Raw genomic sequence first — 27,753 nt, forward strand, 5'->3', positions numbered from 1 at the left:
AGTGTGGTTTTTCTGTTGGCTTCCTTAATGACTGCATTAGAAGCTGTGACTGACTCATTTGCTGATGTTTGAATGAAAAGGACGTTATTTTAAGTTGGTCTATGTTGGTGGTTTCAACTCTTACTTGAAATACCCCCCACATATATGCACGGTTAATCCTTTTCCATTTCTTCCCCTGTCTGCCCCTTTGCCAGCATTACTTGGAGCCCCCAGTGAAGCTGAGTGAGGCTCTAGGAAGATACGGACTTAAGACGGAAGATTTTTTTGTCTTGAAGCATGGAGAATCCAGATACCTCAATACTGATGATGAAAACTCTGAATAAATGTGAGCACAGGAGCTGTTAGTGACAAAGGTATCCTCTAAGCTAGGGAAGACTAAGAAACTCATGAATATGAGGATTTTTTACATTTGGAAACAATTTCGACAAGTTAGTGTCTTGTTTTGCGTGATAACTTGCTACTCCGCCTACCAGGTCATACAGAGAAACAAGAGTTCGGAGGTGGGTCATTTACATAATGAATTGGCAAAGGGGAATTAAAATCCTGTCTCAATGGTAGAAGTATTGCAATGGCTTTTTTTTTTTTTTTTTACATTTTTTAGTGGTAGAATTTGGAGGTTATGAAAACTGATTTTAAGGTCTCATTTCTGTTCTGGTTAAGGGCCTCCTACAAGGTGAGTCTGTCTAGCAAGATAGATTCAGAGGCCGCACATATAAACCTGTTTCTTATATTCACATGAGAGGATGTGATGACACTGACACCCACATGCTTAGAGCAGCTCTCCTTGCTCCCTCAGGATTAGCTTATATGCCACATGTTAAGTGATTTATTTTTTTAAGCACAGAAACATAGGAGGTTGGGCGAAGTTCCCATTTTTAAAGACTTAATTTTTTAAAAGAGGAAGAGTATTTTCTGTTTCACGCCTACAGTCCCGAATCAGAAGCGGAGCTGGACAGGGGCAGGGAAAGGGGGTGGTTATGAGGACATGATTGGTGACATTTTCTATTTTTAATCTAAAAGTCAGACCTGCTAAGCACAAAGATAGCTGCCAGGAAATATTTTACAAAGATAAATGCAGATCTTAAATAATTCTCTGTATTCCATTTTCTCTCCATCTACTCATTTTCCCTCCTCATTTCTTAGCTCCAACCATGAATATATCAATAAGGTCTATAAATATGTTTTACAGGATTCAGATGGCTTATATTTTTATATTAGATGACCTCTAAGCACGATTCTGCTTTGAGTAAGCTAGTGTGGAATACCAGCAGCTAAAAAAGAAATGATTTTTGGGAATTAGCTGACCTGAGTTCAGTCCTGTAAGGGCTCTGTGGTCACTTGACTGCTCTGAACCTTTCATCAGAGCCGATCGGATACATCAGAGGCCCAGCCTGTCTTCCCGCTCCCCAGTCTCGGTGAAGTAAACTTTATTCACACAGAATAATCACAATAGGTTTTCTACACCAGATGCTGCCCTAGTGGTAATCTATCTATTTGCACATACATATATATGCACGCCACCTGTTAGCCACTTAATCTCAGTTTTAATCCCGCTTCCACCACAGATTTTGTGTGTATCTGCCACAAGTCACCTATGCTCACTGTGCCTCAGTCTCCTCATGTGGAACAAGAGGACATTTTTGACCTACCTCCAAAAAATGTGATTTTTTTTTTTTTAAAGCACTTTGAGACTCTAAGGGAGAACATTATTTCTTAAGACCTCACTGCCTGATATAGATCGGTAGATCTGAAAGCTGAAAACAGGCTCATGGCTGCTTTTGATAGTGTCTTGTTCTTGCTGCAGATTCAAGCATATATATTTAGGACATGAACCCTGAGGACTGACAACTTTATCTCCTTTTGTAAATCTGGAGGGTAAGAGCCAAAATAAATGTCAATGATCTTTATCTTACAGCGATGCAAATCAGTCCAGGGGAAATGTGAATATAATGTATGTGAATGTGATTTGGGGCACTTAAGCACAATTTCCCCATAAAATAACCTTCAGGAAAAAACCAACGGAACAACCCTAAACCTTTTCACTCCAAAGGAACATTCTGGCAAGCAGGTGGGAATGGAGCTGGTAGGTTGATGGTGGAAGAGCTTGGGGGGGGGGGGGGGGGGCTGGTGCCCTAACGCTCACCTGTGTGGTCGCCTTCCTTGCTGTTGCATGCCGCGTTGAGCATTCACCTCTTACCTCTGCTCTGTGAAGCAGACCAAGTTCGTCTTACTTTCGTCTTCTCCATGAATGGCCTTAACACGATTTCTGCATTCACATATACCGTGTCACTGCGGGTCTCTGAGCACTTTATGTTCTAGTTCCGCTTAATTGGGCCTGCCATGTTTTTCTAGGCCTGCTCTCTAGCTTTAATTTTTATTACCCTTTACCTTCTTTCTATGCTGACATTTTGTTCGCGAAGAACTGCATGGAGCTTCATCTCTCCTCGTAGAATCGCGCTCGATTTGCGTGGCTTCCATGTTTTCACTTAGCTACATTTTTGAAGGGTTTACGTACAAAAGCAACACCGAATTTTGAAAAATAAGTCAAATCCACTCTCTTGCCTCCATTCAGTCTAAGTATGGCGTAATGCCTTTCACTTGGTCTTCTCTGATCAGTTTCGTTTTGCTCTTTTGATTAGCCAGCAGCCATTGGAACCTGTGAGATTTTACTGACAAGTCCCTTTCTCCTGTGGTAAAGATGTTCCTCCTTGCCCAGAGCCGGGGGAGGGGATCACTCACTGTGGGAAATCTCACCCAGTAAAAACCAAGATGTGCCCTGACCAACAGAGATGAAGATCTATTTTGCACTTTCACTTTGTAATTTTTTTAAGGTAGTTAAAAAGGACTCCCCCTTTTTCTCTAGCATTTTGACATTTCAAACTCAACGCTCTGATTTCCAGGAAATGGGATTAGCTATTCAAACTAAAAACAGAGGAAGAGAAGAGAGATGGGGTTTTATAATCCAATGCTGCTGAAGCCCATCAAAGCCAAATCCTACTTTCTAATTCTGTGCCCATTTTGACTATGTATTTTCATTAAATAAGGAGGCAGATTAAAAAATTCGTTAATAAGAAGTGTGCCTTTCAGGGAATTAGGACTTTTGTCAGCGATGCAAACCTATAGCCAGCATTTACCCATCAATGCTGTAGCCAGCTGGGAACGTCCTTGGTTTCACCTGAATACTGAATCCTTTTTCTACTGTAAAAATATTTCTTGCAAGTTTGATTTCTGTATCAGGCTAACCCTACCTGTTTGAGGATTTGTGACTTCCTGTGGAAATCCATGTATTTACAAATGAAATTTAACGTACTTGTACAGCTTTGCCTTAAATACCTGGAGCAGGAACGCTGCTGCTTGCATACTGATATATACCTAGTACTGAGCATGGTGATGGTGAGGAACTGGAATAAGACCTGGCTGAAATGAAATCTATTAATAGTATTTTTATTCCATAAGCTATTGTGACACTATAATGACTAAAATTTACAATGTATGAAAATCTCAGCTAAGTAAAATATGGATGAAAATTAATGAATAAAGTACTATCAAGAGAAAATGTGTATAACCTTGTTTTTTCCTTTTTATTTAAAAAAATTATAAAATTTACACTGATGGTTAAAAAATTCAAATGCTAGAAGAAGGTATACATAGAAAAGTCCTTTCCTCAGTCCCACTCCCGGGAATCTGGGTATGGTTCTAGAAACTATTCTCTCGATAGAAGCATAGTTTTCATTTAGAAAACACATCCACATTTTCTGGATGCCTTTCCACATGAGCATGTTCAGATTTCCTTGTTTCTTTTAAGATGAGATAAACAGATTAACCAGTTGCTTACGGATGGACATTCCGATCGATCCCGGCCCGCCACACACTGCATCTTCACAGGCTGGCACCCCCGGTGGGGCTGGGGAGGACGGGGATTGGACCTCTGGGAGCACTATGGCTGGCCTGGCCGGTGGCCTCGAAGACTCAGGAACTCTTCACTAGCACAGGGACAAGGTCGCTCCTGCAGCAGCCCTGAACCAACTAGCCAGTCACACACAAATGTTGTCTCCGACGGGTGCAAGGCTAGCTCACACATAAAGAAGGCAACTGTCCTGCCACGTCGAGGAAGTAATTGAAGTAAACTCAGCAAATGGCAAAATGAAAAGAAATGGGGTCAGAACAAGCTCTTCCATTCATTTGATATCAGGAAAGTGGTTCAAAATAAACCGGAAGACCGTGGCAGGGTCTAGCTGTGTTAATGATGAAATGTGATATTCACTGTTTAGATTCAGCAGCTGGACGAATTTCAGCTCCCTTAGTAAGAGGGAAGATGAAAACCGGGACCAGTCAGAACTTGGGTAGGACTGTTACCTTTTCCTTCACATCCGCATCACGGTGTGCAGCTAAAGCTCTCATTTTCTGGGCACATTCTTCTCCATATAACAGGAAAAACAGGGAACCTTTAGGGAAAGTAGGCTGAATAGCTAAACCGCCTTCTTTTTCGAGGCAGTTATTTATATTCTGAGAGAGTGTAAGAACTCGAAGGAGAATCTCCTTTGCCACATGGCCATCATAAAGGGAAAGAAATGAGGAGTCCACCTGAAAGAGGAAACCGTGTTATTTTAATAATTTATGAAAACATTTTTCATGTATATTTTCACATTTTAAAACTATATTGATTAAAAAAAAAAACAAACCTGGTCATAGAAAATTATCCCTAAAATCGCCTAACATCAATGTAAAACCTTATGCACCCTTATACTTTATACTAATGGAAAAAAGGTTTCACTGTTTTAGCTGAAAAGTACTATTTTTTTTGGAGTCCTAGAAGGTAGTCATTGGGAACAACTCCCATGTCCTTTTTAAGGTCCATCATCCAGTCTTCCTGGGGGCTCCTCAATTCCCCAGACACAGCCTGCCCACTGTACCCTGCGGGGCTGGGGTGCAGGGAGGAGCGGGTCCCTCCCTTACAGGAGTGGAGGCCCATTTGGTGTCCACACCACCTTTGCTTCCTTCAGAACACTTAGCTCTTAATTCCTGTGTTCGTTTGTTTTTGTCCTCATAAGCTGCACGAGTGTGCTCACTGGTGTGTCCTTGGCCCTCGGCTCGGCGCGTGGCGCGTCCTGGGGATTAGTGTTTCAGCACCCGTGAAGAGACATGCGAACACAACCATGTCAAGGGGAAGAGATGCGGTCACATAAGTGCTCCAAAATGGACAGACAGAACAATTATGATTTATGGTGGTTAGGGAGGACCCTTCCAAAATGAGTTTTTCAAAGTAAAATTGGTTCATTACAGAAAATTTATCAAATTCATGTAGGCAAAAAACAAAAAAACCCCTGTGCTCCTCACAGATAATCTCTGTAAACACTTTGGGATAAATCTTCCTAGATCTGTCCAAATCTATATATATTTGTATACCTATAAAACAAACATGTCAGCTACTTACTTGGGCACCAAGTAGTCCGTCTGCCATGGCTGGATTTTCAGACAAATTCACAAGCAGTTTCAAAACTTGAACCTGAAAGAAGAATCCTACTGGTTTATTTCAGACCAGCGAGCATGGATTTGCTCTCCTCCGCACACCATCCTCTCACTGCGTCCACGTTTTAAAGTTTGGCCCGGGCTTCACCGCTGGGCTCCAGTTCTCTACCCCACGGAGTCCTCTACTCTACCACACTCCCGGAGCACTTCTCACACAGCAGAGTTATAGAAACCGTATTTTTCCATGTTAGGGAGAAGATGGTGACTGTCTCACTGTCTACCCGCCTCGCCGCCTAACTCAGGGTAATAGGCTTAACGTTATGTTACATAAATGATCTTTATTACCGTTACCAGTAAGTGAAATATGATCTTTGGAACAAAAAAAGGAATCTCTCCAAGCCTGGTTTATTTCTATTTAAGGTATGAAGATCTTGGAACAGTTTGGTTACCAAGACTAGATAAACATATGGTCCTTTTCTTTTTAGTAGGTTACTATGAACCTTTGAGTTTTTTATGTGAAAAATTTTGTAAATCCTTTAAATAGGCAGTAATAATCAGCAAACAAATGTTAACTTAGAGCTGACGAGCTAAACTATCAAAATTCCTATCACGTAACTGGTCAGTACTGTAAGTCCCCCCCTTATCGTTCCGAGGGGATACATTCCAAGACCCCCAACAGGCCTAAAATCACGGATAACAGCGAACCCTATATATACTATGTTTTTTCCCATACATACATACCTATGCTAAAATTTATAATTATTCACAGTAAGATTAACAACAATAATAAAACAGAACAATTACAGTAATCTGTAGTAAGTTATATGAAAGCGGTCTCTCAAAATACCTTTCCAATTTTAGTATATATGCTGCTGAAGGGAGCACGCTCTGAAAATATCTTATTGTTCTGTGCTCTCCCTTCTTGGGAGATGATAAAATGCCTGTGACAAGGTGAAGGGAGGTGAAGGACAGGTGGTGTGACGCCGTGTTGGGCTGCCCCAAGCCGCTGACGGTAAGCCAGAAGGATCATCTGCGTCCCAACTGTGGCTGACAGCAGGTGACAAACCGTGGAAAGTGCAACCACGGACTGGGGGGTGGGGGTGGGTAACTACTGTAATAATGACATTCAAATAGAATTCCTGTTTCAAGACACAGGTCATACAAAGCTATACTTTATACAAGAGACTTGAAGTTACACCAAGTGAGGAGCGGGGAGGGACAAATGTGCTCTCTACTAGACCTGGAAGGGAACCCAGATCTTTATTTTAGAAAACCTTTTTTTATGAAAAAGGCATTGTGTGTTTCCTGTAAAACATTTTTATTATTTATCTATTTTTAAGTAGCCCCAACGTGGGCTTGAACTCACGACCCTGAGATCAAGACCTGAGCTGGGATCAAGAGTTGGATACTTAACCAAATGAGCCGCCCAGGCGCCTCTCCCTATAGAACATTTTTAAAAAAAGTGATTAGCACAAAGGAGAAGGAAATTCACTCTTACTTCCGTGACCAAAACCAATCACTTAATATTAAGTTTTGTTATTTTCTTTCTGGTTTTTTTACACACCTATATACTCACATATTCCTTTGATCATGTTGTACATACTAACTTGTTAAGCAGGATAAAAGGCTTTGCTTAATTAATCAACTATTTAAAAAAAGTTTTATGAAATTAATACATGGTCATGATAAATTTCAAACCATGCAGAGGGGAACCAGGGTGAAAACAAAAGCCACCATCCTATCTGCCCATCCCACCCCCTCCCCCCCAGCAGAAACCCCTGGTAACAGTTTGTTTAGGCAGAGATCATGTTTTTCAAACAGATATTCTTTAGGATTAGAGCCTCTTAAGGTAAGAGAGGAAAGACAACTTCTAAACGTTTGTGCGGATCTGGTCTGGCCTGACTGGCCGCCAGCAAAAAGAATAGGTGTTAGGAATAAACACTTGTCTCCAATGTCAGTGAAGTCTGGATTAAGAAAACAGACAAGAGTTCTGAAACAGGAAGGTCCGAAACCTAGGACAGAAGTCTGGATGAAGTCAAAATCCACAAGGCCCCCTCGTGGCCCACGCGGGCAGGTTTATAACCAGGGAACCGTCATTATTCATAATAATTCAGTTAGGAGCCTGAATTAAAATTCCATGTTGCTATGCTCCGGAAGGGAGTGAAACATGGGAAAATAATTTACAGAGCACAACTGCAGGTATCTCCTGCTTTTTGAACGTCTGTGTTATGCCACCTCCCTTTTATAAAAGATCTACGTTATTGGTACCTGTTTCGATGAACCAAAAGAAATCCAAACAGGATTTTCATTTTTACAAAAAAAGAAAAAAGAAAGAAAAGAAAACAGCATTGGGTGTCTGTTTGCAGCGAGCGTTGGGGGGGGGGCAACACCCCCCCAGAAGTACACTCAGCATGTCAGCATCAAGCAGCCAGATCTTTGAACTGTGTCTGTGAACATCTGCGCTTATCTTGATTTACTTGGTGCATCTGTTTGCAAGATATGTTCCAAGCTATCAGAAAAGTCTGAGAGAGGTTTTTTTTTGGGGGGGGGGTGGGGGGGTTCTGGGAACGCTCAAAAATGTGTCCATATAAATTAATGGTAAGTGCTGCTGTGCTTCACGCCATTTTGGCTTAGGAAAGGTTTCATGGGAACGCCCTAGATCCGGGTAGCGGGGGACAGCTGTGTAGTATTTTGGTTTGAACCATGTTAAGTCCTCTCTCTTATCACATGTGCCGTCTCATGGTGACTCCATGACATTTATTTTAAGCCATTAGTTTTCTTTGCTCTCATTGCAGTTTTATTAACACAAGAATTATTGATGTTAATCTTCCATTATTTATATTTGGTTACGAATCAGTGTTGCGCCCAAAAGGTTGTTATAGTACACTGAGATCTCTTATTAAAAATAAGATTTTTCTTTTTTTTTTTTAAAGATTTTTTTTATTTATTTGACAGAGAGACACAGCGAGAGAGGGAACATAAGCAGGGGGAGTGGGAGAGGGAGAAGCAGGCTTCCCACTGAACAGGGAGCTGGATGTGGGGCTTGATCCCAGGACCCTGGGATCATGACCTGAGCCGAAGGCAGATGATTAATGACTGAGCCACCCAGGCGCCCCTAAAAATAAGATTTCTAAAAAGTCATTTTGGTGGTTATTTACTAAGAAAATATCTAAAACGGGTAGATTTTCTCACAAATGGATTACTGTCCAAAAGTTCATTTGCAACTTGGAACTTTACACTCATTTTTAATGGAGAAACAATGTTACAATTGGTGGTCAGGTTCCCAGACAGACCAAAAAAGCAGATTTTCTATCCTAGAAATGCCGTACCAGGCAATGGAATGGAAAAACAGAACAAAAAAAGAACTATTGTGGTATGAGTCATCTTCTAAGAAGTCATAAAATATATTGAAACACAAACTGTGTCTGAGACAGATCCATATGGCCCCAAGGCCAGACTCGCCTGGCTCCGAACTCCTTGTTCCTCCTGAGGTTTTGGGTAAAGCAGCTGCAGACACAGGCAGAGGAAATCTGTCCTATATTTGTGATGCTATAAGGTAGAGGTAAGGGTTTCCCTGGGGCCTCAGAGGCTGGAAGTTACCTTGTTCCACTGGATAGAGAGATGTCGATGGGCGCATGTGTTTTGGAAATTGCCTATGGATGGAGCATATTTCAAAAATATTGCTAATAAGATTATTACATTTAATTTTGAATGCCTTTGGGTACATCCAGATCCAGCTAACTCTGGCTACTGGAAATGTGGAAAGCCCAGAACAAATTTTAAAAGGGCTATAGTGAGGCTCTCCTGTAACCACATTTGGTAACCCCAGAAATAACCTCAGTGATGTTGAATATTTGGAGTGTGGTCCTTCTAAAATGCTCTGCGTTTTTCTCTCACCTGTGCCAGACAACACAGACCAACATAGTAAAACGCTGATGAAAGACCAACCCAACTAATCAGAGCCTTCGATTAGTCTACCTTCTGTTTTTATGCTATTTCTTGAAAAATGGCACTTGAGAAAAATGCCCACTAATAGGAGAGGTTTACTCAAGTTACTTTCACGGGGTGTCTCCTGAGATCCTACCTAATTAGGACAATCTCTGTTGCCTCCTACATCTTTGTAACTGGTTAAAATCAAGCCCCCAGGGGTGCCAGGGTGGCTCAGTTGTTAGGCGTCTGCCTTCGGCTCAGGTTTCATATGATCCCAGGGTCCTGGAATCGAGCCCCGCATCTGGCTCCCTGCTCAGCGGGGAGCCTGCTTCTCCCTCTCCCACTGCCCCTGCTTGTGTTTCCTCTCTAGCTGTGTCTCTCTCTGTGTCAAATAAATAAATAAAATCTTTAAAAAAAAAAAGCACTCAGACATGCATTACTAACTTAAAAGTGGTTTTCAAAAGATTTTTTCTGCAAATGGCTAAATCAAAAAAAATGTTTCTAACCTGGAGGTGAGCAAAAAACTCAATTAACCAGCATTATCCCTCAAAGACCCCTTTTAATCAATTGTGTATAATTAAACCTGGTGTGGAGGGGAAGCCAGCTACATCACTTTAGTAAAAGGTAAACTCATTTTCAGAAGAGCAAATGAATGCCAATCTACTGATAAGTGAAATAACACATTTTCACTAATTCATTTTGAAATTGATTACTGGGAGATAAAAATAATTTACTTTCTTGGGCTCCCAAAAAGGCTTTTTTAAAAATGAACTTTAAACGTGCGTTTTGAGGGATATCAACTTAAGGTGGAGAACTTAGAAATTTAATTCCAATCTTAATAAGCTTGATGCAACAGCTCTTTGTACTCCCAAGTCATAACGGCTTCATTCGTACCTTGGTACTTCCATTCCCTGTAAGCAGCACATGGAACAGGTCTGTGATGTACTTGCTAAGCATGTGCTGGTGGTCATTGGTAACTGTCATGTTGGTCAACAATCTCAGCCCAGCCAGCTGTACAGCAGAGTCCAGGGGCCCAGAGAGGACATCCTTGCAGACTTGACAGATGTAAGCCTAGAGGTGTGGGGAAAAAGTGAGCATCTTAGAATCTCCAAAAGTTTGTCTATGACACAGTAACTTTTCTGCACAGCAGAGGAGGACAGTTGTTCAGGGGGAGGCTGGCTCCTCAAAAAAGATGGCGTTTCTATCCCGCCCTCAAACTTTGGTGATTTTTTTTTTTTTTTTTAAAGCTACCTTTGTTAATGCCAGGCAACGTGCAAGCATTTTACAAATACACCTCACTTACTCCGGAAGATGCCTCTAATGCGGTGGGTGTTATTAATGGCCATTTTACAGACAAGAACAAGTCCTCAAGGAACTCGGATCCTCGCCCCATATTAAGCCAGCTGGTGGGGGAGCAATGTCCAACTCCAGAGACCCTGCTCTCAACACCAGGGGGCTCTCAACTGTTGGGGGCCTTCCAGCTCAGTCTTCCCTTCTGTGTCAACTGCTTTGGACGCACGAGTATAGAGGAGGAAGACCTTTGTGGCCATTCTGCATCGCGGTAAGTACCTTAACAACAGGGTCGAGGAACTGCATCATGTTAGAAGAATAGGGGGGTCAAAATGAAACAGAATTTTTCTCTAGGGTTAGTTCTATCAAAAGTAAGCAGAGGCAAAACTATCTTTGGCCCAATTTTCTCGTTTACCCAGGTATATGGTCTGCGCCTTCCTGACACTGGTGACCACCACTGGCAAACCGTAATGCAATGCCCGCAATACTCCTTTTTCACACATGACGGAACGAAACCCACTGTGATGGAAACTTTTCTGACACTGTTTTCTATTTCTGGCCAGGATCTTTCCAGCTTGGAAAAATTATGTCTCACAGATAATTACTATTCACCTAACTAAAAACTCCACCCAAAATTCTAACTGATTAAGAAAAAGTTCCTAATATAAAATGCTAAGAAATGACCAACTGTCCCATAGGCCAGTATTAAGTTTTAGAAAAAAATCCAAAAGTATCCATGTTGCCACAGAAACTAGAATAATGGCAGTAAAGCAAAGAGAGATTAAATTTTTAATCTTGGTTCAGAGCTAAATGACATTTACGAGCCACCTGGTTCTCTTTGGCCACAATTTCAGCACACATCTGTCCTTCAAAAACAAATGCCATTTCCACAGCTCTTTATAAATCATATATTTTCATAAGATGCTGATGCCTTTCAAAGCATTTCCCAAAATGTGTTGAGCATTTAGATCCTTATTATCTTTGAGTCTTTGCACCGGTTCACGTTTAGCAACAAGATCACCAAGTGGACCAGCTCAGTTATTTCTGGGGCTGTGCCTACCTCCCCTTGCTCTGCTTTCTCTTGGAATTCCCTCCTTCCCCAACTCTGCTTGTAGAATCATTAGACATTCCTTTTTTTTTTTTTTTTTAAGATTTTATTTATTCCCGGGAGAGGAAGGGAAGGAGAGAAGGAGGAGCAGAGGGAGAGGGACAAGCAGACCCCGTGCTGAGCATGGGGCCTGACAGGCGCTCCATCCCAGGACCCCGGGACCATGACCTGAGCCGAAACCAAAAGTCAGACGCCCCAAAACCTTAGACATTCTTTAGAGCCAAGCCGCACTCAACCTTTTACAAAACTTTTGGATGAGATCTCTCCTTTCCATGTACTCAACAATGTTTTACATTTTTCCTGAAAGTACTTCATCATGTTCTACCTTGCATCACACCTATTTATGGACTTGCCTTTTCTCTCCTTCTAGCTTTCTTAAAACAAGAGTTAATCATGTTCATTTCTAAACTCTGTACCACAGAGCAGAAGCTCAATAAATGTTGAAATAACATAAGTTCCTAATTTGTTTTATTTATCTGCTGATATTATCAGACTCTGGCCAGGTTCCTTCACCACAGCTGGATTAAAGTGAATCCCAAATTCAAAAGCCCAATGCAGCTCTTACTGGCTGGTTCAGATTCCTCCTTCCCCTGCCTTATTCTCCATAAAAAACGGGCAGAGGACCTAAATAGATATTTTTTCCAAGAAGACCTACAAACGGTCAATAAGTACATGAAAAGATGCTCAACATCACTCATCATTAGGGAAATCCAAATAAAAACCACAGTATCACCTCACACCCGTTAGAATGGCTACTGTCAAAAAGACAACAAGTGCTGGCGAGGATGTGGCAAAAAGGAATCCTTGTGCTCTGCTGGTGGGAATGTAAATTGGCGCAGCCATTATGAAACACAGTATGGCGGTTCCTCGAAAAATTAAAAATACAAACTACCATATGATCCAGCAACTCCAGTTCTGGGTATTCATCTGAAGACCTTGAGAAGAATAATTTGGAAAGCTATACGCACCCCTCAGGTTCACTGCAGCACTACTCATAATAGCCAAGACACAAGAACAACCTGTGTTGACAGATGAACGAATAAAGCAAATGTGGTCTGTGTATACAATGGGAAAACTTTCAGCCATAAAAAGGAAGGAAATCCTGCCATTAGCAACAAATGGACGGACCTTCAGGGCATTACACTAAGTGAAATAAGACAGAGAAAGACAGATACTAGAGATATCTCTTATATGTGGAATCTAAAAAAGCCAAACTCACAGAGACAAGAGTGTGATATGGTAGCTTCTGGGGTGGAGGGATACATGAAACGGGGAGATCTGCTCACAAGGTACAGACTTCTAGTTACAAGATGAATAAGTTCCGGGATCTAATGTACAGCAGGGTGACTATACTGTATTATATACTTGAAAGGTGCTAAGAGAATAGATCGTCAGTGTTCTCACCATGTAGACACAAAGGGTAACTATGTGAGGTGATGGAGGTCCTCACTAACCCTATGGTTGTTTTCTCTCATTTATAGAAAACTTAGTCACTTGCAATTTCAGATAACTTACCTTTATCTTGACTTGATTGTCAACATTCACACTCAGGTTATTCAATGCATTTAAAGCTTTCTCTTTAATACTGTGGTTGGGATTATTGATTTTGCTTCCAATGATTGGAATACCACCCAATTCACGAATAATGACCTAAGAGGGGGAAAAAACAGGACCATCACTTCAATACATACTCCCTTCATCAAATTTTTTGCATCCACAAATACAAATAAAAATTAGTAACTCTTTGGAAATACCTTTCCTATGCATAATCTGTAATTCTTATTTTAAAAAATTGCTTTCTGTAATTTTAAAGGTAAAGAAAATAGATTGAAAATAAATTAAGATATATAATTGTTTAAAAACTATAGCTTGGAGATCTACAATGAAGATTTGTAGAGCTACTGAAATGATCTCAAAGCAATTTATGGACAAATTATTTTACTTTGAAATACCTTTTCTATTACAGACACATTTGGAAAAGTATGTTATGATTTAGGATACTAAAGTAACATTTTGCTAAATGTATTCTTTGGAATAATACAAATCCTTCAAGATGGTTTTTTTTTTAAAAATATTTTATTTATTTATTTGACAGAGAGAGAGGGAACACAAGCAGGGGGAGTGGGAGAGGGAGAAGCAGGCTCCCCACTGAGCAGGGAGCCCGATGCGGGGCTTGATCCCAGGATCCTGAGATCACGACTCGAGCCAAAGGCAGCCGCTTAACAACTGAGCCACCCAGGTGCCCCTCCAAGATGTTAAAAGACATTCCATTAAGACAAGGGAGGTTCTGCGGTTAGGTAGGTAAGTTTGAGAAACTCTGGGTATAAATGTAGACACTTCTTCTTTTTTTTTTTTTTTTAATTTTTTTATTGTTATGTTAATCACCATATATTACATCATTAGTTTTTGATGCAGTGTTCCATGATTCATTGTTTGTTCATAACACCCAGTGCACCATGCAAAACGTGCCCTCCTCAATACCCATCACCAGGCTAACCCATCCCCCCACCCCCCTACCCTCTAGAACCCTCAGTTTGTTTTTCAGATAAATGTAGACACTTCTTTATTGTGAAGCATTCCTATGTTCATCAGTGCTGGGAATCTCCAAGAGGGGAGCACTGAATAGAGTATTTCCATAAACTGTACACAAAAAAAAGAGGGTCATTTCTCAGTGGGGGGGTGGATTTGGGGGAAGCACCTTTCAACATCTTGAAGAATTAGAGTTCTACAGAATTTGTGAAATGATGCCCAAATTTTCAAAGAAAAAATAATCTGGGGAATTTTCACAATCGGTGGCAACACTATGCTATTCTGCACCTTTGGCCCCAACTGAACGATACATTAACTGCTTCAATTCGTACAAGAAAAATAAGCTGAGAATTACTCCTGTCAGGACAAAACATGCCCTTCTATGAGAAAAAGAATGAAAGAGTATCCTGGCGTCATCCACTTTTTACCAACAGCCCCAAACCCTACTCTACCATCAAGAGTGGCTCAGCACTGGGACAAAAAGAAACTCCCTGTGCAATCCCACGTTCTTCCTAAGAATTTGTGATTACCAGAAAACAGTTTTTTTTTTTTTAAACTATCCTATTAAGGGTCGCCTGGGTGGTTCAGTCATTAAACGTCTGCCTTCGGCTCAGGTCATGATCCCAGGGTCCTGGGTCAAGCCCCGCATCGGGCTCCCTGCTCAGGGGGGAGCCTGCTTGTGTTCTCTCTTGCTATGTTTCTCTCTGTCAAATAAATAAAATCTTAAAAAAAAGAACTATCCTATTAAGGCAGATCAAGGCACTATAATTTATGACGAGACACTGATTCCCATTGCCCAGGAAAGTGCTTGTTCAACCAGTGACTATGGATCCATTATCCCTACAGTTTGTTTCAGAGGATCTAAAGCGATGGCATCAGAAACGGCTCCAATTAGTCACCATCTGTTGTTTTTGTTTGTGTGGCACCTCTCCCCACTGGGGCAGAGCACCTCCTCTCTCCCATCTAGTCCCCGATGGGGCTGCTGGCTGAATGTGCTCCCATCCATCCCTGCTGTTCAGCTGTGGGATGCTCCTGAGAGCTCGGGGGTGCCTTAGCACAGCATCTCATCCGAAGGACTGGCGCCTGATCCTGGCCGAGCAACTCCACCATTTGGATCATGAGCCACAGGGATGAAGGCTTTGGAGACCAGGGGCTTTCTGTCCATCCTGGTGATGAAAACCTCTTTGTGGCCAGAGAGACAAAAAAAAAAAAAAAAAAGCCCAATACACAAAAAGGAACAGGGCTGAGCAGAGCCAAAAGATGGAGGGAGGGAGAGCTCTGATCATGCTCTCTGTAACCTTAAATTGTTTTCATTTGTGCCTGAAGCCAGGGCCATTGTTGGATGTCCAAGTTAACTGAGCTCAGTACTTTCCCTTTTTGGTTTAAAATAATTTAAGTTGGGTTGTCACTTGCAAAAGAAAGAATACAGGTAATCAACAAATATCCTTTAAATCTCCCTATAAATCTCAAGAGCTTTACGGTAAACCTTGCCATGCTGGAAAATACTTGACTGAAAGAGTATAAATTCAACATAATTTTGTTTTCATGACAAAGTCAACGAAAGGCATCAGCTGAAAATCATTACAATTATTTTTTTTTTAAACGCTTTCTCCACGGGGAGAAGGAAGCATTCAAATTAAGTGCTTTAAACTTGGTGTTAAATCTCTACTGGTAGAAGCCGCTTACACTGGTTAGCGGTTGTTAATGGCCCATGGCCCCCATGCATCAGAACCCCACCCTCAAGACCTATATAAAATGGAAAGTATGTTCTTCAATGTTAGAGATGCTTTCACTGTTCTCCTGCAACACTATTGAATTTTAAATAATTTAAAAGGCCACGCAATGCTAAGTGGAGTAGATCACACTTATCACAAATGTGACCAATTCCTAGGGATCTAGAATCCCAGGAATACGAATGTCACTATTCGGCCTTGCTTTTCAGAAACAAACACTATGCTGTAGGTACACATCCCCACACTGTACAGATGAGGAGAGTGAGGCTCCGGGATTAAATGCCTTATCAGAGTCACAATTAACTGCCAGTGTGTAAGAATGGGAGGCGCCCATTCTGAGATGAGGTACTTACTTGGTTAGCTGAAAAGGCTGCATTGTTACCCAGAGTGACCAAAGCTCTTTCAGTAATTACAGGATCATCAATTGACTCAAGCAGGTAGAGGAGTTTCTGGAGCTGGTCAACGTTTAGGACATCATCATATGAGCCATTGGTTAAGTCTTCTGCAGAAGAACAGAGTTATTTAAAATCAGTATGAGAGTTAAAAAAAATTTTTTTAAGAGAGCACACAAGTGTGTGAACAGGGGTAGAGGGCCAGTGGGGAGGGACAGAGGGAGAATCTTAAGCAGGCTCCACGTCCAGCATGAGCCTGACACGGGGCTCAATAACATGACTCTGGGATCATGACCTGAGCTAAAATCCAGTCTGACCCTTAACTGACTGAGTCACCCAGGTGCCCCTAAAAAAATTTTTTTTAAATTTAAAAGACTATATATATGAGAGAGAGAAAGTGAAAGAGCACAAGCAGGGGGAGGGGCAGAGGGAGAGGGAGAAGCCGACTCCTTGCTGAGTGTGGAGCCTGATGTGGGGTTCCATCGAAGGACCCTGGGATCATGACCTGAGCTGAAGTCAGACACTTAACCAACGAGCCACCCAGGCGCTCCTAAAAGTTTTTTTTAAACAATACTGAATGCACACTCTGATGCCAGGCACAGTTTTAAGCACTTCATGTGCTTTATCTAATTTAATCTTCAAGTAACCTTTGGTAAAAGATACTATTATAAGTCTCAATTTATAGATGGGAAACTGAGGCTTACAGACATTAAGAAATTAGCCAGTGGGGGCACCTAGGTGGCTCTGTTGGTTAAGCATTCGACTCTTGATCTCAGCTCAAGTCTTGATCTCAGGGTGGTGAGTTCAAGCCCTGTGTTGGGCTTCATGCTCAGCATGGAGCCTACTTAAAAAAAAAAAAGAAATGAGCCAATGGTCACTCGGTATTTCTTAGTAAGGCACCGCATGCCAGAACATTTTCTGTTTCTTCTTTTAAAAAACCAAGTACATGTATCCAATGGAACACTTGCCTAGAGGTATAGGTTAATTAAAGAAAAGGATTTACATTAAGCAGACCTTTTCTTTCTTTCTTTTTTTAAAGATTTTATTTATTTATTTGACAGAGAGAGACACAGTGAGAAAGGGAACACAAGCAGGGGGAGTGGGAGAGGGAGAAGCAGGCTTACCGCCGAGCAGGGAGCCCGATGTGGGGCTTGATCCCAGGACCCTGGGATCATGACCTGAGCCGAAGGCAGATGCTTAACGACTGAGCCACCCAGAAGCCCTGTACCTTTTCTTTCTAAAAATACATACCAAATTATTGGGGCGCCTGGGTGGCTCAGTTGTTGGGCATCTGCCTTCAGCTCAGATCATGATCTCAGGGTCCTGGGATGAAGCCCCACGTCGGACTCCCTCCTCGGTGGACAGCCTGCTTCTCCCTCTCCCTCTGCCTGCCACTCCGCCTACTTGTGCTCTCTATCTCTCTGTCAAATAAATAAAAATCTTAAAAAAAATAATTAAATTCTGAATAATGTGATGGTGGTGGGTAAATCACTTTTTTATAAATCCAGTATGAAAGCTAAAAAACATAGTAAAAATAACTATCAGTGCAACAATTTGTTAAGGGATACATTAGACAAAAAGATGTGAACTGTGATATCAGAAACAGAAAATGTGTGTATGTAGGGGGAGTAAGAATGTAGAGCTTTAGAATGCATTCAAACTTTGGTTATTATCAACTTCAAACAGACTGTTACAAGACGTTTTATGTAAGCCTCATGGTAACCACAAAGCGAAAACCTACGGTAGATAAAGAAACATTGAAGGGAAAGGAATCTAAACACCACTACAGAAAACCATCACCAGAGAGCAAGAGAAGAAAGGAACAAAGGAATTACAAAACAGCTACAAAGCTATTAACAAAATGGCAATAAGTCCATACCTACTGAAAATTATTTTAAATGTAAGTGGACTAAATTCTCCCATCAAAAGGCCTAGAGTGGCTGAATGGATAAAAAAGACCCAATTCACATTCTGTTTCTGGTCATCCATTGTAACATATGGTGAGTTTTTCCACATCATCAAGCAATTCTTGGACACCAGCTGGTTCTACAATTCCACTCAATTCTGACACTATCTACCTGCATCAAATCCTCCCACAGGTTACAGACTCAGTTCTCAAAGACTGACCCCCCCTTCAGATGCCAGGGGCAAGCCCAAGTTGTCACTGGGGCTTCTGATCAACTGGGTATAGATCAGAGATTTCACCAACCCCAACCTGAGTCCAGTTAATTTGCTAGAGCAGCTCATAGAACTCAGAGAAAATTTTACTTACTAGGTTTATTACCCTCTAATTTTAGTATATTTTCTGCTGAAGCAAGCACAGTTTAATACCCTCTAGTCACAAGTTTGGCTCCCCTGGCAACAAGATCCCAACCTTAGGGTGCTGTTCAAGTCATCCATTAACATAACAAAAGATATCTTTATAGCTCACGGCACTTAGGAAATTCTGAGGGTTTTAGGAGCTTTGTGCCAGAAATGGGGATGAAGAATAAATATGTATTTCTTATTCAAAATCACAATATTGCACTAGTTATATGCTGTCAAGAGACTCACTTCAGCTTTATGGATACACACAAAGACTGAAAATGAAGGGAGGGAAAAAGGTATTCCATACAAATGGAAAGCAAATGGAAACTATAAAAAAAGCTGGGGTAGCTACACTTTTAGTAGACAAAATAGATTTTAAAACAAAGATTGTACTAAGAGACAAAGAAGATAATTATATAATTATAAAAGGATCAATCTAATATAACATTTGTAAATATGTATGTACCCAACACAGGGGCACCTAAATATATAAAGTAAATATAATCAGACCTAAAGGGAGAAATAGACTTCCAGTACAATAGTAGGAAACTTCAATACTCTACTTTCATCAATGGATAGGTCACCCAGACAGAAAATTGATAAGGAAACACTGGACACGTTAGACCAGATGAACTTAACAGACATTTACGGAACATTCTATTCAAAAGCAGAAGAGAGGGCACCTGGGTGGCTCAGCTGGTTAAGTGTCTGCCTTCAGCTCAGGTCATGATCCCAGGGTCCTGGGATCGAGCCCCACATCAGGCTCCCTGCTCTGTGGGAAGCCTGCTTCTCCCTCTCCTATTCCCCCTGCTTGTGTTTTCTCGCTGTCAAATAAATAAATAAAATCTTAAAAAAAAAAAATCTTTTTCTAAAATCTTAAAAAAAAAAAGAAGCAGAATAGGATGTTCTTCTTAAGTGCACATGGAACATTCTCCAGGATAAATCATATGGTAGGCCACAAAGTAAGTCTTAATAAATTTAAGAAGACTGAAATAGTATCATACATCTTTTTCAACTATAAGGTAGTGAACTAGAAATAAACTACAAGAAAAACAGAAAATTCACAAACATATGGAGATTAAACATGCTACTGAAAAATTAGTCAAAGAAGAAATCAAAAGAGAAATAAAAAAATATTGAGGTAAATGGAAATAGAAATACAATATACCAAAACTTACGGAATGAAGCAAAAACAGTTTTAAGAGGGAAGTACAGAGTGCTAAATGCTTACATTATTAATAAGAAAGATTTCAAATAAACAACCTAACTTTACACCTCAAGGACCCATAAAAAGAACAAAGCCCAAAGTTGGAAGGGAATAACAAAGATCAGAGCAGAAATAAATGAAATAGAGAGTAGGAAGACAATAGAAAGATCAATGAAACTAAGAATTGGTTTACTGAAAAGATGAACAAAATAGGCAAACCATTAGCTACACTTACCAAGAAAAAAGAGAGGACTCAATGAAATGAGAAATTAAAAAGGAGACATTACAATTGATACCACAAAAATACAAAGGATCGTAAGAGAGTATTAGGAACAATTATATGCAAACAAATTGAGCAATCTAGAAGAAATGGAAAAATTCCTAGAAATACATAACCTACAAAGACTGAATTGAAGAAATGAAAAATCTGATCAGACCAATTACTGGTAAGGAGATTGAATCAGTAATCAAAAATCTCCCAACAGACAAAAGTCCAAGACCACAGGGCTTCACTAATGAATTCTACCAAATTCTTCAAAGAATACCAATCCTCAAACTCTTCCTAAGAAGAGAAGAGGAGGGAACACTTCTAAACCCATTTTACAAAGCCCGTATTACCCTGATACCAAAATCAGACAAGGACACAAGAAAGAAAATTACAGGCCAAAATCCACGATGGATACAGATGTAAAAAACCTCAACAAAATATTAGCAAACAATACATTAAAAAGATCATACACCATGATCAAGGGGAATGTATCCTTGGGACGCAAAGATGGCTCAATAGCTGCAAATTGATCAGTATGATACACCATAGTAACAAAATGAAGGATAAAAATCATATGATCATCTCAACAGATGCAGGAAAAGCATTTAACAATATCCAACATCCATTCATGATAAAAACTCTCAAAAAAAGGGTACAGAGGGAATGTACCTCAACATAACAAAGGCCATATAGGATAAACCCACAGCTAACAAACTCAATGGTGAAAGACTGAGAGCTTTTCCTTTAGCATCAAGAACAAGATAAAGATGTCCGCTCTCACCACTTTTATTCAATATAGTACCAGAAGTCTTGGCTAGGGCAATCAGGCAAGAAAACAGAGATAAAAGGCACCCAAATCAGAAAGGAAAAAGTAAAACTATTTGCAGGCGACATTATATTATATAGAGAAATCCCTCAAGACTCCACCAAAAAGCTGAGAATACACAGGTTCAGCAAAATTGCAGGATACAAAATCAATATAAGAAAATGAGTTGCATTTCTATACACTAATAACAAACTATCAGAAGGAGAAATTAAGAAAACAACTCCATTTACAATTACATCAGAGAGAACAAAATACCTAGGAATTAATTTAACCAAGGAGGTAGGTACACAGACCTGTACACTGAAAACTGTAAGACACTGATGAAAGAAATTGAAGAAGACACAAATAAATTGGAAGTTATTCATGCTCACAGATTGGAAGAATTAAGATTATTAAAATGTCCATATTACCCAAAGCAATTTACAGATCCAATGCAATCCCTACCAAAATTCCAATGGCATTTTCACAGAAATAGAACAATCCTAAAATTTGTATAGAATGATAAAAGACCCCAAATGGCCAAAGCAATCTTGAGAACAAAGCTGGAGGCATTGTGCACCCTGCTTTCAAAATACATTACAAAGCTATAGTAATCAGAACTGTATGGTATTGGCATAAAAACAGACACAGAGATCAATGGGACACAACAGCCCAGAAATAAACCTATGCATCTATGGTCAATTAATTTATGACAAAGCAGCCAAAGAAATACAACGGGGAAAAGACAGTCTCTTCAGTGAATGATACTGGGAAAACTGGACAGCCACATGTAAAAAGATGAAACTGGACCACTATTTTACATCATACACAAAAATCAACTCATAATAAAGTCTTGAACGTAAGACTTCAAACCATCAAACCCCTAGGAGAACACATAGGCAGTAAGCAACTTGACATAGGTCTTTGCATGATTTTTTTAGATTTGACACCAAGACCAAAAGCAACAAAATAAACAAGTGGACTGTATCAAATTTAAAAACTTCTGCACAGCAAAGGAAACCATCAATAAAATGAAAAGGCAACCTATAGAATGGGAGAAAATATCCCCAAGTCATATATCTGATAAGCAGTTAATATCCAAAATATATAAAGAACTCATGGAACTCAACAGAATAAAACCCAAATAATTATTTAAAAAAAAAAAGCAGAGGATCTGAATAGCCATTTTTTTCCGAAGACATATAAATGGCCAACAGATACATGAACGTGCTCAACATCAGTAATCACCAGGGAAATGCAAATCAAAACAATAAGGTGTCACCTCACACCTGTTAGAATGGCAGTATCACAGAGAGAGGAAAAAAAAAAAACCCAAAAGATGAGATAACAAGTGTTGGTGAGGATGTAAAGAAAAGGGAACCCTGGTGCACTGTTGGTGCGAATGTAAATTGGTATAGTCACTATGGAACACAGTTTGGAGGTTCCTCAAAAAATTAAAAATAGAACTACCACATGATCTAGCAATTCCACTTCGGGGAATTTATTTGAAGAAAATGAAGTCACTATCTTGAAAAGACGTATGCATCCCCATGTTCACTGCAGCATTATTTATAACAGCAAGACAGAGAAACAACCTTAGTGTCCACTGATGGATGAATGGATAAAGAAAATATGGTCTAGATATATATATGGAATATTGAAATGGTGGAATATTTCTGCCATTTGCAACAACTTGGGTGAACTCTGAGGGCATTATTCTAAGTGAAACAAGTCAGACAGGAAAGAAAAACAAATACTAAATAATCTCACTTATATGTCGAATCTAAAAAAAAAGAAAAACGAAAAAATTGAATTCATAAATACAAACAGATTGACTGGGGTTGACAGAGGCAGGCAAAGGGGGAGTGTAAAATGGATGAAGGTGGTGAGAAGTACAAACTTAAGGATAAATACATCTTAGGGAAGCAATGGACAGCTTGGTGACTACAGTTAGCAAGCAATACTGTATTGTATACTTGAAAGCTGCCGAGAGTAAATCTTAAAAGTTCTCATCACAACAACAAAAAAATGTACAACTATGTGAGGTGAGAGATGTCAACTAAACTTACTGTGGTGATCATTCTGCAATATGTACAAATACAAATACCTGAATCAAATATATAAAATTTAACCAAATATATAAACATTATCTATATTCAATATCATTATATTGTATACCTATCACTAACATAATGTTATATATCAATTATATCTCAATTAAAACAAAAAAGGTCATCTTCTGAAATCTAAGGATGATGCTAAAAAAAGGGGTACTTGTCAAGTCTTCAGATAAAGGTATGTAGCTTCAGGAAGAAGGGACCATGAGCAACTTACTTTGTAAGCTGCCTGACCTAAGATAACAGTGACTTTGGAAACTGGTAAAATTAAGTTTAAAAGTAAGACTTTGTCAGTGTTCACCAGGTCCAGTCAGTGTGAGAAGGTATCTGAATCCAGAAATCTCTCTCACACAAAGACAACAAATTAGGCTTTGTGAGGGTAAATAAAATGAAAACTGCTTTTTCCTTTGTGCCAAAAGGGAAACAGACCTTCTCCCTACTGTTTTCTCCGAGTATCTCCTTGAGTAAACTTGTAGAGTTGACCCTCAACAATGCAGGGTTTAGAGGTGCCAACCCCAGAGCAGTTGAAAATCCATGTGTATAACTTTGGACTCCCCTAAACTTAACTACTAATAACCTGCCATTAACTGGAAGCCTTACTGAAAAGTCAGTTAACATATATTTTGTATGTTATATGTCTTATATACTATATTCTTACAATAAAATAAGCTAGAGAAAATGTTAAGAAAATCATAAGGAAGATACACTTACAGAACTGTACATATTACAGAAAAAAGATCTCCACGTAAGTAAACCGGAGCAGTTCAAAACCCCCATGTTCAAGAGTCAGCTATAACTGTAAATCCTTTGTCTGTCTCTTTCAATATAAATGAATATGTTTTTAAAAGCTAAGTAACCCTCTTGCAAGTTTACAACACAAGAAAGTCTTTCTTAGGGGCTTTAGGGTCATCTGTTTGAAATGTAAACATCAAGAAAGAGGGAGCCCAGATCTCTGAGTTTAGCCTTGGCACCTGGCTCTGTGTTGTAACCACCTGCTTATCAAAAAGATGCTAAGTCTTCTTTTTCCTTTGGATAAAGGCAATTAGCTAACACAGCCACCTCAATTACCAGTTTTTTGGATGAACTACGTGTAAATGGTGCTAGATCAAGCCCTTTCTTAAGAACAAGTTACTGTTTTTCTTGAGAACATGCAGGTAATATGAAATAGATTTTATCTGCCTAGGTACATAAAGGGGTGAGAATTCTGTCTTTTCAATCCCATTAGTTGATTGCCTGGGATGGGCACAGCAATCTAGTTTAATGCTCATTCAATAATAAAACTTTAGTTCTTTTCTATATTTGTAGAGAGGAGTTTCTTGGTTGGTAAGAGATTTTATTTTTAATTATTTCTGTAACAGCGTCCATGACCTGAACTTTCCCTCCAGAACATCCAGCAAATCCTCAGAATCCTGAATCCATCAACCGACTTTTGGACGGCAACGTAACCATGCACTTGATTCGCCAGAAGGGTACTCCCTTCCCCATGCAGACAACTTTTTCAAACTGATATGTACAACGATGTCTGTTATCTCCAGGATCTCTCTGCAACTTTGTATATGAAGTCACTATAGTGACTTCTCCCAGGGAAACTTCATGCACAGTTTCATCCACCGCTCCAGGCCCCGCAACACCCAGGCCACGGCAGGCGGAATCCCTTTGGTAACACAAAGGCCGGGAGCAAGCTTTAACTAGAGGGGCAATTGACATGCTTTTGAGAAACCCAACCAATCCTCCACTGTGACGCCGCACTCAGGCAGGAAAATTTGGGCAACTTTTCATCCCGGGATTTTGAACTAAGTGGAGGCAGGGCGCGGCTCAGAACCCTACACGCACCCAATCAAGTGGATGATCCGTCCTCTGCACCTGGGCTTCTCGACCTGGCCATGCTCACGAGCCTCCCTCCCTCCCCGGGTTCGGCTTCTTTGGCTGCGAGCACGGGAGAGCTACGAGCGCCTGCTGTCTTCAACCTTCACCCCAGGGATAACACCCAGCCCCAGTCCGCCGTCCCCGGCCACCTTTCGGGCACCCTGTGGCCTCACCTGCGGAGCGCGAGGGGCGCAGCCGAAGCCCACGGCCGCCTTGCCGCTGGCCCCGCATCAGCTTGTAAATGCAGTAGCAGGCGCCGGCCCCGAGGACCAGACCCGCCGCCACCCAGCCCACGGCCCGGGCGCCGCCCATGCTGGCGCTGGGGCTGGGGCGCAGCGCGGGCCCTGGCGCGGGAGGTACCCGAGCGCTAGCCCGCGGAGGAGAAAGGAAATGGGTCTGAGCTCCGCCTCCCGGAAACGGCCCTGCTAAAACAGTAACACCGCCCACTGCGGCCCCCGAGCGTCCCGGCAGCTTGGCAGAGGCGGGGCGGGGGGGGGGGGCAGGACTACGTGAAGAGCCGCAGGGACTGCACGCCCCGCGGGGACACACCGGTGGCCGCGGCCGCCGCCCGGAGGCGGACTTCCTCTCCCTTCCGCCGGGCCCAAGGCTCGCCTTCCTCCCGTCTCCCTCCCGGCTGCCCCGACCTTGGGGGCGCGGGCCTGCGCGCGCCGCGTCCGCCCCGCCCCTCCCCCCCCGCCCCCCCCCGCCCCCCCCCCCCGCCCCGCCCCGTTGCCGGGGCAACGCCGGGACGCGCTAGCCCCTAGCCTGGGCGCGGCGCCTGCTTCGCGGGGCGCGGGGTCGGCGGGGACTTTCAGTGGGGCCTCTGGTCATGGCCTCGCTACGCACGGCCAACCCACGGCTGAGGAACTACTTCAAGGAGAACTACATTCCTCAGGTCTGCGAGGTACTGGAGCCACGTGGCGGCGGAGTTATGAGGGAGAGGAACCCGAAGATTTCCCAGAGGAGGGGCTAGCGTTTGGCCAGAGAGGGAGCGAAATGGGAGAGGATGAAGTCAGCCTTGAACAGACTGGCCATCTGGGCTGAAGATACAGATCGGAGAGGAGAAGACAGAGGGGGTGATGGTGGCTGAAAGGAGGGGAAAGGTGACCTGTCGCGGGGAGAAAGAGCGCAGGGCCCCGGGGACAGAAACCGCAAACTCCAAACTTTAAGGTCTGGGCAAGAGGGGCCTGAGGACAGAGGAGGAGAGCGGAAGAAGTGTTCTAGAGACAGAGGCGCAAAATCAGAAGCGTGTGGCTTCATGAAGAGAGTGGGCAATAGTGTCACCTAAGAGGAGGGGTAGTGGATTTGGCACAGGTGAGCCTGTTTGATGGAGGCAGAAGATAGATTTCAGGTAAGCTGAGCAGAGAGTGGACGCTGAGACCTCCAGACGGAAGGTAGCCAGCCCTTTGTGAGGGGAAGGACCCCACCACAGGGACTGCCCTAACCCGAGGAGACTGTTCCCTAGCCCATCATTTTAACAGGAGGAAGGAGGACAGGAGAGGGGTGGGTAGGTTTTGTTGTTTTGGGGGTAGGAAGCCAAGTAACTTCCATTTTCTCTACAAATATTTGGTGAGATATTTGCTAAGAATGTGTACGTTTGGGTGAGGTTGGAGGCTGCAGAAGGGGTTTTGAGCAGAGATAAGATATGTGGAGATTGAGGGGGAGAGAAGTCTAGGGAAGGAAAGAGAAGGAGAGCCAGGCAGTGTTGAGAGCCCAGCTTGGGATAGTAACTCTCCTGTGCAGTTGGGAGGGCAATATGATACAGCCTTTTTGAATGGTAATTTAGAAGTATTTATTAAAATGTTAAATACATATACCCTTTGACTAAACATTTCACTTCTAGGGATCCACTTTTGGCATAGACTTTCACTGTATCCAGAAAGCTGTACAAGGATATTCATTATTGTGAAAATAGTAAATAACTTACATATGAATAAGGGAATGGGATAGTATATAAAGTATATAAGTACTTTTTGAGAAGAAAAGCTCTCCAAGACATATTTTAAAAGAAGAAAAATGCAAGTTGCCCCAGAAGTGTTTACTACAATGTAGCTACTCTGATTTCATATATGTGTGTATATATGTACGTATGTACATATATCTAGCTACATTTAAGACATTGCATGTATAGAACATATGCAAAACTTTTTACAGCAAATGTTTGGGGGGATGGCTTTATTTTTTTAAAATTTTTTGCCACATATACATCTGTATTGTTTTAATTTTTTTCTGATGAGTTTCATTCATGTTTTACTTCCATACAATTTTATTTGAAAATATGTAGAGAGCATGGTACTCATCTTCCCCATTGTGTGATTTTCTTAAGTAGCAGTCAGCAAGCCAGATGCAGGTGTAGAAATAAGAGTTGACTTCATCCAGGATAGGCATTTGCTGGACATGTAGTATGGACGGGCAGGGGTGAAGGACTAAGCTTTTTAGAGTGTCTGAGGGATGGGCCGAGGGACCGGGTGGGAAGTGAGAACGGTTCTGATACTGATATGTGGGCAGAAAGTGGAGGTTTCTAAGGAGTAAAGAGGGGTAGAGGGAATAATTGAGTGAGGGAGCTGGAAGAGGATCCCTGGTCCCTCCTTTGGGTGCTCGCACCCCTTGCTCACCAGCCTACCACATTGCTTTGCTCCCAGAGAAGAGAGGCCCTCAGAAGTGCCCTTTGCCTAAAGTGATATTCTCATGAGGAGCCCTTCACTCCCTTCTGCTACCACATTAGCAGTAGG

The 27,753-nt window shown here is 41.6% G+C and overlaps 3 protein-coding genes across 7 annotated transcripts in view; 2 read left to right on the forward strand and 1 right to left on the reverse strand.

Moving 5' to 3' along the window:
• NAPEPLD (N-acyl phosphatidylethanolamine phospholipase D) overlaps positions 1 to 3,556 on the forward strand; it is a 56,640-nt gene extending 53,084 nt beyond the window's left edge. For all 5 annotated transcript variants that reach the window (XM_025872761.2, XM_073898701.1, XM_025872760.2 and 2 more), the window contains one exon: positions 195 to 3,556. In XM_025872761.2, coding sequence (XP_025728546.2) covers positions 195 to 323 — 129 coding nt within the window. In that variant the 3' untranslated portion in view covers positions 324 to 3,556. The remainder of the gene's footprint in view (positions 1 to 194) is intronic.
• ARMC10 (armadillo repeat containing 10) lies at positions 3,556 to 25,616 on the reverse strand. Its single transcript, XM_025872763.2, has 6 exons — positions 25,195 to 25,616; positions 16,413 to 16,561; positions 13,313 to 13,447; positions 10,294 to 10,470; positions 5,435 to 5,506; positions 3,556 to 4,584 (listed from the first exon to the last, which is right to left on the reverse strand). The coding sequence occupies exons 1-6, from the start codon at positions 25,331 to 25,333 to the stop codon at positions 4,333 to 4,335; spliced, it is 924 nt and encodes a 307-aa protein (XP_025728548.1). The 5' UTR covers positions 25,334 to 25,616; the 3' UTR covers positions 3,556 to 4,332.
• Positions 25,617 to 25,787: 171 nt separating this feature from the next.
• The window catches only part of FBXL13 (F-box and leucine rich repeat protein 13), a 251,573-nt gene continuing 249,607 nt past the window's right edge, over positions 25,788 to 27,753 (forward strand). Inside the window, exon 1 of the mRNA XM_025873245.2 lies at positions 25,788 to 25,925. Coding sequence (XP_025729030.1) covers positions 25,851 to 25,925 — 75 coding nt within the window. The 5' untranslated portion in view covers positions 25,788 to 25,850. The remainder of the gene's footprint in view (positions 25,926 to 27,753) is intronic.

Source organism: Callorhinus ursinus, unplaced genomic scaffold (assembly GCF_003265705.2).
Source record: "Callorhinus ursinus isolate GAN/ISIS: 27379988/994484 unplaced genomic scaffold, GSC_fseal_2.0 scaffold12, whole genome shotgun sequence".
In the NCBI taxonomy this organism is placed as follows: domain Eukaryota; kingdom Metazoa; phylum Chordata; class Mammalia; order Carnivora; family Otariidae; genus Callorhinus; species Callorhinus ursinus.

Excerpts from the sequence above, each read along its gene's own strand:
- ARMC10 (XM_025872763.2), bottom strand. The coding sequence starts at position 25,333 with ATGGGCGGCGCCCGGGCCGTGGGCTGGGTGGCGGCGGGTCTGGTCCTC. Across the intron at positions 16,562-25,194 it reads GCGCCCCTCGCGCTCCGCAG|AAGACTTAACCAATGGCTCA; the intron begins GTGAGGCCACAG and ends GTTCTTCTGCAG. Across the intron at positions 10,471-13,312 it reads ACAATCAAGTCAAGATAAAG|GCTTACATCTGTCAAGTCTG; the intron begins GTAAGTTATCTG and ends CCACACCTCTAG.